This window comes from Nerophis ophidion, linkage group LG26 (genome assembly GCF_033978795.1).
Source record: "Nerophis ophidion isolate RoL-2023_Sa linkage group LG26, RoL_Noph_v1.0, whole genome shotgun sequence".
NCBI lineage: Eukaryota > Metazoa > Chordata > Actinopteri > Syngnathiformes > Syngnathidae > Nerophis > Nerophis ophidion.
In genome coordinates, this window is record NC_084636.1 from 17,922,205 (window position 1) to 17,935,101 (window position 12,897).

At 37.4% G+C, this 12,897-nt stretch overlaps 1 protein-coding gene across 2 annotated transcripts in view; it reads right to left on the reverse strand.

Annotated features, from left to right (window-relative positions):
- The window catches only part of xpr1a (xenotropic and polytropic retrovirus receptor 1a), a 227,685-nt gene that overhangs the window by 196,883 nt on the left and 17,905 nt on the right, over nt 1-12,897 (reverse strand). For both annotated transcript variants that reach the window (XM_061887976.1, XM_061887975.1), the window contains exon 2: nt 6,029-6,080. In XM_061887976.1, coding sequence (XP_061743960.1) covers nt 6,029-6,080 — 52 coding nt within the window. The remainder of the gene's footprint in view (nt 1-6,028; nt 6,081-12,897) is intronic.

Below are 12,897 nucleotides of genomic sequence, written 5' to 3' on the forward strand. Positions count from 1 at the left end.
ATAGCGAAAATAAGGCACTTTAAAGCTTTATTTAGGGATATTCCAGGACCGGTAAAATTTTTTAAAAAATTTCTAAAAATACAACAAGCCACTGGGAACTGATTTTCTATTGTTTTTAACCCTTTTGAAATTGTGATAATGTTCCCCTTTAAAGAAGAGAGAGACATAGCTGCAAGATTAATTCTATATTTTATTTTGCATCCAAAATTGTACAATTGATGCAAGACAAAGACATTTTCAATAATTACAATAATATACACTATGTTAAAAAATGTACACCAAATAATGACGAAAAATTATTGCCACACACACAAAGCCATATGAGCATCCTATTTTTACCCCTGGCTACGCTCTTTTATAGCATTATTGATTGGGCTGCATAAACCATGAAAAGCCCTGAAGGAATATTGCTGACAGAGGAGCCACAGGAGAGCAGTGAAAAGACAGAGAGGTTTATGATTCTTATTTTAACTTCCCACTTTCGCTACTGTTGAGTTTGCGCTTGGCTTGATCCATTTGCTCTCTGACACTCAAGAACGTTCCATTCATGAGACGGACAGCCGTCTCTTTAACAGACAGTTTGTGTGTGGCAGGTCTTCAGCACATCGTCACACATCACAATGGATTGAATAAGCCAGGCAGTGACTTAAAAGATGAGAAAATTATCCGTAAATAGAGGAATTTATGGGATGTGGAGCAAGATTCCAATGAAAGCTAGGTTTTAATTATCTGGAACCATTCTTCTCAGCTCGGTAATAGTCGGCCAGGCTAATTGAATTAAACTGAGGCATAACTCAGGCAGGAGGAACTAGAGCTTCAACCAGCTGCTCCGGCCTTCATGTGGCTCGCCACAGAACATGTGGGACAGCTGTACTTTAATTACAATGGCACTAGAACCAATAAAAGAGATGGAGGGGGACGAGGACTAAATGATCTCAATGAGAGGGTTCAGGGTCAGATGGAGCATTGGAGGCGTTATAATGTGCAAGTGTTTGTGTCAGTTTCCAACAAGCTTTCTTAATTACTGCACATCCATCAGTATGTGATCAAATGGATGTGCACTTTGCCATGCACAGACGGACTTAAGGGCAAACATACTAAATTTTCGGGCTATAAGGCGTACTTAAAAGTATTTCATTTTCTCAAAAATGGACAGCGCGCCTTATAACCCGGTGCGCCTAATGTACGGAATAATTCTGGTTGTGGATACTGACCTCGAAGCTATTTTATTTGGTACATGGTGTAATGATCAGTGTGATCAGTAGATGTATACATACATATACACACGCATACATACATACATATATAATAATAATAATAATAATAATGGGTTGTATTTATATAGCGCTTTTCTACCTTCAAGGTACTCAAAGCGCTCGGACACTACTTCCACATTTACCCATTCACACATATACATACATACACATCATACATACATATACATATACATATATACATATATATATATACATATACATATGTATATATATATATATATATATATATATACATATACATATACATATGTATATATATATATATACATATACATATACATATGTATATATATATATATATATATATATATATATATATATATATATATATATATATATATATATATATATATATATATATATATATATATATATATATTCAGGGTTTCCCCTAAACTGCCAAGGTACCTGTGCCGGTGGTGGGGGGGTGCTTATGGTCATGATCACCATGATGTCATTGAGTAATTTGCATAATTTGCTATGATGATATGATTTTCTTTAAAGCGGCTCAAAATATGTATACATGCATTTAGAACAAATCAGTTATTGTAAATTAGTATTAACAATTTCTTTTTTCCATACTTTCGATTACAATGTACTTTGTTGAGATTTTTTTCAGGTGTTTACAGACTTTTAATGACTTTCTAAAATTAATAAGAACGAGCAACAAATCTAGCATCTTCTTCTGGTGCAATAATAGAATGAACTCGTGTTTCATGCGAGCATGAAATCCCACTTGCTTTGCACTGTTGGTCTAGTTAAACTTTCTCTTCTTAAAAGCCGCTATTGTCCTCTTAATATTTTTTCACATTTTATACAGATATACACATGGCTGTCCATGTGTATATCTGCAATACATACTGTATATAAATCACGGCCACATTGCAGACATGCTGACAAAGCTCCAGATAGTCACAATGGCGTGTGTTTTGTTTACATCCGGTTTCAGTTGAGTGGTTTTCAGTGATCAAAGTCTTTTTTCGGTGGTAAAGTGTGCAAATAATAACCTATATATATATATATACACACACACACACACACACACACACAGTATACATATGTGAATTCATACTATAATGATCAGCTAATGTTAATGTTTTTTATGTCCGTGTGGTTTGGATTTGATGTTGGTTTTTCCCATGGTTGCAAACACACCGTCTGTGCCTGAAAGTTGATTGCCGGCGAAAAAGGAAGTGTTGTTGTTTGTCAGAGGAAGCGCGGACTAACGAGACAAAAGTGTTTGCACGGGAGGCAAACCCTGTTGGAATTGTGCCGTTTGTTATCATAAGATTGGTAATATAAGTTAAACATAGCATTGGACTTCGTCTGATTTCTTCTGGGGGCTACAATATAATATGGTACTTTAATTTGTTTTCAAGTATAAATAAACACAAATAAGTATGTTTATAATAATTACTAACAAAGTCTCCAAAGAAAATAAATGCATCGTCAACAAATATGCAAATTATATGATAATAGCATATCGACCCTGCCCTGGCCATGCCCCCACAATGCCCTTAGCCACAAAGTATGTTTTTCCAACTACTTGATTAATCAAAAAAATTGATTGACAGATTACTTGATTACTAAATTAATAAATAGCAGAAGCTCTAGGTACAATATTTGCAACACAGAGGTATCGTTCAAGTCATTAACCACACTGGCGGATTTTACAGCTGTTTTCATTACACTGCATGTCTATTTACAATAACTTGTGGTAAGATTAAAACTCATATAATAACATTGCATGATGGGTGCTATACTACTAAACGATTGATGCTGTCCTTGTTTATAAAGCCCTCACACAGACACACACACACTCATCTTGTGACAAGCGGAAAAAGGTAAAGCGATGGCCCATGATCGCCGCCCTAACCTGAGATAGGAAGTCATCCATCATTCTTTCAGCGTTCAGTGTACCAATCAGTCTCTGACATCACAGAACAAGACACGTTTTTTTTCCTTTGCATTTGGCTACAGTAAATAAATATTATAAATACCCAAATTGAAAATAAGATTTTCTTCATCTCAGTATGTTAATAATGACTGAATTAATCAATTACATATTACAAAACTGTTGTATAAACTAAATCACAGATATCATTCTATTATAAAAAGGTCAGTAAATTGTGTATATATTTGTAAACACTCTGGAGTGGGAAAGGGGGAGAATTAAATAAACTGTGCTTATTCCTACTGGATTGGGGGGGTTTTTCAACCCCCCCCCCAGCGTTTACTTGTTTCTCACCATTTTTGTAAGGTGCGGCAGAAGTTGGCCGACCCGTCACCGATCTTGTTATGTCTCCCTGTAATGTTAGTCTGCATGGGATTGTGCTGAAAATCTTAATTTCCCCTCGGGGATTATTAAAGTATTTCTGATTCTGATATATACCTGTATCTTAAACAAAACGTGCAAAGTGCCTATGGTTGCCTAAGTGTTTTATCTACCAAGATAACCAGTATTCTGATTATTTTTTGTTGTAAGTAGTAACGTAACGTGTTGTTTATTCTTATAAAGACGTTAGTTAGCCGTTACTATATCGAAGCAATTTTCGTTAATTTTCTTCATTAACATTAAGTTTATAGCCTCAGAGCAGCAGAGCGGACATATCGCTAGCTGCTGTGCTGAGTCTCAAACAGAAGTGAACAATATAAACAGATGAGAGTAGTGATAAAGTCGCTACAAGGAGAAATATAAGTTCTCAAGCAAATAGATGTTTGTGTAAATAAAGCTGTAGTCACTCACCAATGGCCGAATGCAGTCGGTGACCAAAGCATTGCATCACACGGGAGTCGAGAAGTCGGCACCGAAGCTGGCATATTCTTTTGAAAAATGTGTTGTGTTGCGTTGTTCTGCGTCAAAGAAGTCTACGTAAACATGCAAACAGCGGTGTTGAGCCAAAGAGATGCCCTGTGCTTCACCCTTCAGGCGCAAAGAAAAGCAAACGGCCGTAACACAGGCACATCAAAAGATACCTGTATGGCGGTATTGTTTCAAATATATATATATATATATATATATATATATTTTTTTTTTTTTTATTTTTTTTATATATATATATATATACAGTGGGGCAAAAAAGTATTTAGTCAGCCACCGATGTGCAAGTTCTCCCACTTAAAATGATGACAGAGGTCTGTAATTTTCATCATTCGTACACTTCAACTGTGAGAGACAGAATGTGAAAAAAAATCCAGGAATTCACATTGTAGGAATTTTAAAGAATTTATTTGTAAATTATGGTGGAAAATAAGTATTTAGTCAACCATTCAAAGCTCTCACAGATGGAAGGAGGTTTTGGCTCAAAATCTCACGATACATGGCCCCATTCATTCTTTCCTTAACACGGATCAATCGTCCTGTCCCCTTAGCAGAAAAACAGCCCCAAAGCATGATGTTTCCACCCCCATGCTTCACAGTAGGTATGGTGTTTTTGGATGCAACTCAGAATTCTTCTTCCTCCAAACACGACGAGTTGAGTTTATACCAAAACGGATACATGGATGATACAGCAGAGGATTGGGAAAATGTCATGTGGTCAGATTAAACCAAAATAGAACTTTTTGGTATAAACTCAACTTGTCGTTTTTGGAGGAAGAAGAATACTGAGTTGCATCCCAAGAACACCATACCTACTGTGAAGCAATGGGGTGGAAACATTATGCTTTGGGGCTGTTTTTCTGCTAAGGGGACAGGACGATTGATCCGTGTTAAGGAAAGAATGAATGGGGCCATGTATTATGAGATTTTGAGCCAAACCCTCCTTACATCAGTGGGAGCTTTGAATGGTTGACAAAATACTTATTTTCCACCATAATTTACAAATAAATTATTTAAAATTCCTACAATGTGAATTCCTGGATTTTTTTTCACATTCTGTCTCTCACAATTGAATTGTACCTATGATGTAAATTACAGACCTTTGTCATCATTTTAAGTGGAAGAACTTGCACAATCGGTGGCTGACTAAATACTTCTTTGCCCCACTGTATATATTATATATATATATATATATATTTCTAAAATATACCGCCCAGCTCAAATTCAGTGTATTGCAGAGTTATTTCAAACTACTAGTTTTTGTTCAAATAAAAGCATTACATGTTTTGAATTATCTGTCATTGGTATTCATTGTTTTTTTTAAATGTATTGTAAAAAAATCGGAAATTTTATTTTTGTGAGAAAATCTGAGATTTTTATCGCCCAGTTCTAAGCTCTTGTATTGGCTTTTGAATGCATATCATAATGACAACCTGATAAATTCCATACACACATATTGGCAAATGCAAATCCTTCAGCAGACTGAACCACATCATATTTACGTCCCAAAACAAGGAGACGCTAGCAATCAAACACAAACATGCAAGAAAACATAAGAACAGGTTGTACATCACAGATTCTATCATATGCAACTAAAGAAAGTTGTTGACTCTGACATCTAAAATTAAAACAACTGCTTGACATTCTGGCAGTCGTGTGCTAAAGAATAATTATAGCCGTCCTTAACTTGGGTGTTTTTGCAGTCTAGTGCAAGATGCCAACTGCAGTGCTATAGCCATACTTAGGTTACTTTCAAATACTTTTTGTCAACTGCACCATTGACAATAAAGTAGCAGTGATGATTTAGTAAATGAGTCAACACATTGGTGGGTAATTGCATCCTAATTTCAGCTGATGTAAGGAGGTTATTCTGGGTGTCCCTGTGATTTGTGAGTGTGTGGTGTGTTTACTACACAGGGAGTCCTCTTACCTTCAGTAGATGGAGCTTGGTCCTGGGCAGCGTACAGCATATCTTTGAATGCCTGATGAGGAAAAGAAATGCAAAGACTGAGCAGAGCTTCAACTGTTGGAAATGACTGAATCAAACAGCACAACAAGATCTAACCAGCATGTACAAAGCACTTGTAAATAACAGTTGTTGTTTGTCCTTAGTTATTGGCTATAGTTCGCTGCAAATCGTAAACTCAAGTGCCTACCTGTTAATTTTCTTAGTGCTAAAGATTACCATTAGTTGGTATATTTAATGTATATCTACAGTCCAGGCCAAAAGTTTGGACTCACCTTCTCCTTCAATGTGTTTTCTATATTTTCATGACTAATTACATAATAGATTGTCACGGAAGACATCAAAACTATGAATGAACACATGTGGAGTTATGTGCTTAACAAAAAAAGGTGAAATAACTGAAACTTTTGCTCTGATTACTGCTTTGCACACTCTCGGCATTCTCTCGATAAGCTTCAAGAGGTAGTCACCTGAAATGATTTTCACTTCACAGGTGTCATAGTTCTGATGCCTTCAGGGACAATGTACAATGTAAATAGTCAGAAAAATAAAGAAAAAACGCATTGAAATGCACTACAAAACATACAAGAGTTTTACTTGTTTTAAGTGTTTTGGTCCTAAATTATCTCAGTAAGATATTACAGCTTGTTGCTGAGATTGTATGACCTATATTGAGTAAAACATGCTTGAAACTAGAATATCAACACTCAAGATGTAGCATCAACACTCACAAATATAAAACATATTTTTTAAAGTAATAATTTCTTACTTCAAGCATAAAAAAAAAATCATGATGCCGAGCTCATATCATTATGTCAAGATAATGACACTAGCATAAAAGGTCTCTTTTTTTTCTACCAAGAAAAGTGCACTTGTTATTAGTGAGAATAACCCCAAAATAGCTTATTTTAAGGTATTTTGGGGTTCATTGAGGCTAGCTAATTTGACTTGTTTTGGAAAGTCTTGACCAGCCAATTTTTTTTGTTCCGTTGGCAGATAATTTTGCTTAGTTCAAATTAAAAAAAAAAAGTCTTGTTTTTGAACACTGACTTTTTGCAGTGTGAGAAGGTGTGTCCAAACTTTTGGTCTGTACTGTATGTGTAGGGCTGGAGATGGAGCACCCGGCATCGACAAGTACCAGGTCTTACATTTCGAGTGGCCTGGACTTGTCTTTATAGGTAAAAGTCAATTCCTATTTTCGATGTATTTAGTAGAAGAAAATAATGTATTAGTTTAAAAACTGTGTTGACATGTTGCACTGTCAAACTTATTCCAGCATTTAAAAAAAAAACAATACGGCTCTTTACAAGGCGAACAAAAACATAAAAACAAACAAACAAAATCCTGGTAAAAAGTTGCTTATTGTAGTTGAATCATTTACACAAGGCACAATGTATGATAAGAAAAAGGTAAGGTGGAAAACAATCGCTAAAACAAACTCCTGGTAAAAAGTTGCTTATTGTAGTTGAATCAAGGCACAATGTATGATAAGAAAAAGGTAAGGTGGAAAACAATCACTAAAACAGTCACTCTGCACGTTGCTAAAAATAGTGGTGTCCACATAGTGAAAAAGCATGCGTTCATCCACTTACGAAACTATAGATACCTCTCAATGCTACATTTTTATTTACAGTCGTATTTTATATAATACATCATTTTTGCCTCCAATAGGAAACTCGATGTTGAATAACTTAATGTGATTAACACAATGCATATTGACCAATATGAGCAAAAGCATCACAGAAAATATGCCAGAATTAGCTACAGCAGCTAAATGTTATTGGTTTTATCTGTTTAGTTCACATGCGCCCGTTAAGCTTTTCAATCTGGCCCGCCGGACATTCCCCAAAAATTTTTTTACATCTTTAAGATGGAAAGTGTAGCTGCCATTATGATGTGCAGTGATGTTTTCTAATGACCGCAAGTCTTAACTATACAAAGTATTTCAATGGTTGGGATCTGCACTATTGCATGATATTTTAGTGACTCGTGTTGTCCCGATGCCAATATTATTTCAATACTTTTCGGTACTTTTTGATACTTTTCTAAATAAAGGGGACCGGGAAAAAAATGCATTATTGGCTTTATTTAAACAAAAAATCTTATGGTGTGGCGGACCGGTACTTTTCAGAGGCGGTATGGTACCGAATATGATTCATTAGTATTGCGGTACTATACTAATACCTGTATACCGTACAACCCTACTAGTGACTATGGTAATCCACGTCACTGCAGCTCAGACAAGGCACCAAGCAATGTGGGTGAGGAGCGTTTCCACAGAGTGTTTCCAGAGCCTGAAATGTGGGTGTCAGGGAATATGCAGGAGGAGATTTTTACAAGAAAGTTCTAAGGTTTAGTGATTTATCAGGTATATCAGATTGTAGATGTTTTTTTACCCTTCGCGTCCATATTTTGCTGTTTGTTGCATTTTTGATGCATTCAGCTTGATTGTAAAATATGCCGATGAAGGGGGGGTGTGACGTTCATATGTTGCCAATATTCAGGATTTTATCGTTCATAGGAAAATTAAAAATTCCATTCCGTTTTTAAGTCGGTCTGTCATAACATTTTTAGCATTCAATCAGACATTATTGTGAGGTTTTATATTAGTTTCCCCAAAAATAGATACACCGGCCCCCAGACACATTATTTTCTCTAAATGTGGCCCCCAAGTCAAAATAATTGCCCAGGCCTGGTTTAGTTCTTTGAAACATTTTCATACAAAGTCAAATTCATAACTGTTCTAAAAAAAAATAACCCGCTTTATAAAAGTGTAAGAGGTAGTGTATGCTGTGCCAGTTCAAACTATGAGTTTTTTGTCAAATAAAAGCAAAACTTGTTTCGATTTATCTCATCATTTGTATTCATTTGTTTCTTTAAAATGTATGGAAAAATACATTTTGTGTTGGGCTATATCGCCCAAGTCTAAGTCATATATAATTGGTATCCTAATTGGCACCATAAACACTTAAAAAAAAAAAAAAATGTTATGTATTAAACCCTGATCAGAACAACCCCATTTCTAACAGGATATTTTTAACCGTTTTCTATTATTAAGTTTTAATAAATTAGGTGAAACTTTTCTTAAAGTGTACCTGTGTGGAAAGAAACTTCTATCCTTTTTCTACCGCTTGTACCGTTCAGTGTCGCGGAGCCTATCTCAGCTGCATTCGGGCGGAAGGCGGGGTACAAACTTCATAACATTTAAATTCAAGTTCAAAGGATTAATACTTTGGTATTGGTTGAAAATAGCACATTTTTAACCCGCCTCTTAAAATAATCGGAATTGAGAATAGTTTGGAAGTGGAATTGAAACGATGAACCGCAGTTGGAACCCAATTATCTAAATCCAAACAATGCCCAACCGTATGTGTTTAGGACACAACAATACCCTCACAGCAAGATTATTGACCAATCCTGGTAATGACTTTCTTTTGTCATTTCATTTAGATCGATCATAAAGATATTGAACAGAGGATTTCACATCTGAACGACACTGAACTGATAAGAACAAAAAAGAGACAAAGCATGCTCAGTCCATCAAGTGGAAACCATGAGTTACTGATAGTGGAGGTGGATTGCTGTGTGTAAGTGGCGGCTTGCTTTGTTGTTGGTAAAAGTTCTATGAGCACATCCACCATCGGAGCCTAACCTTCTCCCCATACTAATAGGAGGAAAATAGATATTCAGATCCATTCGGGGCAGGTGTTCATTAAGATGAAGGCATCGCCATGGTGATAGGAAAAGGGAGGGAAGGGGTTAGCCCTTTAGGGAATTGGGATAAACCTGCAGGATTGCCAGTAATCAGTGCTGAAACCTGTAGACAATAACTAACCCGAGCCTAATGGGGCCCATCACTTTGAATGACTATGCATTGACGTAATGGACACTACATGCGTGTGTTAAACGCTGCAGTGTCAACTCAACGTAATATTACTATGGATTTGTCTTTTGCGAAACGTTGAGTGGGCGCCAAAATAAATATTTGAGGGGTGGATGGTCAAATAATTCCATTTAGATGCTGTAGATCATTGTGCTGAGAGTGTTTGAAGACATCTGCATCTCAAACAGAATCACTTATGTCCTGGAGGTTTTGAGCCTGCAAGTGGATCCCGGTGAAGAAACCAGGGAGGATGGTGAAAAGGAGGAGGAGGAGGAGAAAGGGCAGGTCTGGGACCAGATGTCCTCCCGATGGGGGAGGAACATGATGGGATGAGGGTGGCAAGAGGGGGAGGGGGTTCTCAGCAGTCGTCTTGCCAATGCCTGTTGTCTACATGATGTTCATACTTGATATTGTTAATACATGCTGATAAATCACACTTTGCTTGCATACAGAATGATGGATGATGTAGACTTTATATCCATCCATCCATCCATTTTCTACCGCTTATTCCCTTTCGGGGTCGCGGGGGGGGGGGCGGATTACACCCTGGACAAGTCGCCACCTCATCGCAGGTAGACTTTATATGCAATTTAGAAAACATCCACCACAATAAAATGGTCTGTGTACCATTAACACACTGGAATCAGTGGAATCACAAAGGTGTCTGTCTTTGAGTCCAAGTATCAGCATTTGCCCTGTTTGAATTGCAAATGGGAGCCTTCATATCCACTCCAATACTCCTCTTCATCATCATCATCATTATGGAAGGTTAGATGAGTGATTGGATTGCAGATATGAAAGCATAAGTGGCCTTGTTCGCCCACACACACACAGTACTGTATAGGTTACATCCTGTATGTATAGTCTGTAGTTATACAACACAACTGTATCAGTTACTGTATTGAATTAAACTTTTTCGATTGGGTACATTTAACAATTATTGTATTTTCCGGACTATAAGAGGCAATTCAAATCTTTTTTTTTCCTCAAAACTCGACAGTGCGCCTTATAACTCAGTGCGCCTTTTGTACGGAATAATTCTGGTTTTGCTCACCGACCTCGAAGCAATTATATTTGGTACATAGTGAAATGATATGTGTGAGCAGGAGATGGCAGTCACACACAAGAGACTCGTGTAGACTGCAATATGATGGCAATATGACTCAATTAAACAACACCAACATTTTATGTGTTCCATTGAAAATATACATAAGGACGACGTGGCGCAGTGGAAGAGTGGCCGTGCGCAACCCGAGGGTCCCTGGTTCAAATCCCACCTAGTACCATCCTCGTCACGTCCGTTGTGTCCTGAGCAAGACACTTCACCCTTGCTCCTGATGGATGCTGGTTGGCGCCTTGCATGGCAGCTCCCTCCATCAGTGTGTGAATGTGTGTGTGAATGGGTAAATGTGGAAGTAGTGTCAAAGCGCTTTGAGTACCTTGAAGGTAGAAAAGCGCGATACAAGTACAACCCATTTATCATTTAACATTACACACAGCGCTCAAAAATGTATCAACATTTTTTTGTATGACTTTGGTAAGCTGTGAAGCCGCACCGCTTGATGGATTGTACTGTGCTTCAACATAAGAGTATTAAACGGTGTATATATAAGGTAAGACATATTATCTGGCATTTTGTTTAGCAATATTATGCAAAAGCAACTTTTCTAACCTTCTGGTACCTGCTGATCTGTAGTTGGGATCTGCATAAGTCCTAAAAAATTGCGCGCATCCGCCTTCTTCTTTTTCTCTATCCTCTTTTTATGGGACAGTCATCCTCCGCTGTTGCCATTTCTAACATAGTCGTGTAAAGTTCTTACTTATATCTGCCATGAAAGCACTAAAACATACCGGTGTAGTGAGTTTTTTTTTTATGGACCCAAGGAACTTTAGTTGTTAGAGAGTTCCGGTCAGCAGGTTTTTCACGGGACACATTTCCGGCAGATGAGGAGATGCTGCTCCGTTATTGATTTAAGTAAAGTTAGAATGTCATTAAAACAGTTAACTCCATCTTTTATAAATAAATAAATGGGTTGTACTTGTATAGCGCTTTTCTACCTTCAAGGTACTCAAAGCGCTTTGACACTACTTCCACATTTACCCATTCACACACTGATGGAGGGAGCTGCCATGCAAGGCGCCAACCAGCACCCATCAGGAGCAAGGGTGAAGTGTCTTGCTCAGGACACAACGGACGTGACGAGGATGGTACTAGGTGGGATTTGAACCAGGGACCCACGGGTTGCACCCGGCCACTCCCCCACTGCGCCACGCCGTCCCTTTTGACACTTCTTCCACTCCCGTCCTTGCACGCTACACGCTAATGTTCTATATTTGAATTGGAACATATAAAATGTTGGTGTTGTTTACTTGAGTCATATTGCAGTCTACACATATCTCTTGTGTGTTACAACCATTATATTGTAGCCTACAGGTATCTCTCATGTTTTACTGCCATCTACTGGTCACACTTCTTTTTCTCTATCCTCTTTTTATGGGACAGTCATCCTCCGCTGTTGCCATTTCTAACATAAAGTCGTGTAAAGTTCTTACTTATATCTGCCATGAAAGCACTAAAACATGCCGGTGTTGTGAGGGTTTTTTTTTATGCACCCAAGGAACTTTATTAGAGAGTTCCGGTCAACAGGTTTTTCACGGGACACATTTCCGGCGGATGAGTAGATGCTGCTCCGTTATTGATTTAAGTAAAGTTAGAATGTCATTAAAACAGTTAACTCCATCTTTTGACACTTCTTCCACTCCTGTCCTTGCACGCTACACGCTAATGTTCTATATTTGAATTGGAACATATAAAATGTTGGTGTTGTTTACTTGAGTCATATTGCAGTCTACACATGTCTTTTGTGTGTCACTACCATTATATTGTAGCCTACAGGTATCTCTTATGTTTGACTGCAATCTACTGGTCACACTTATCATTACACTAAAA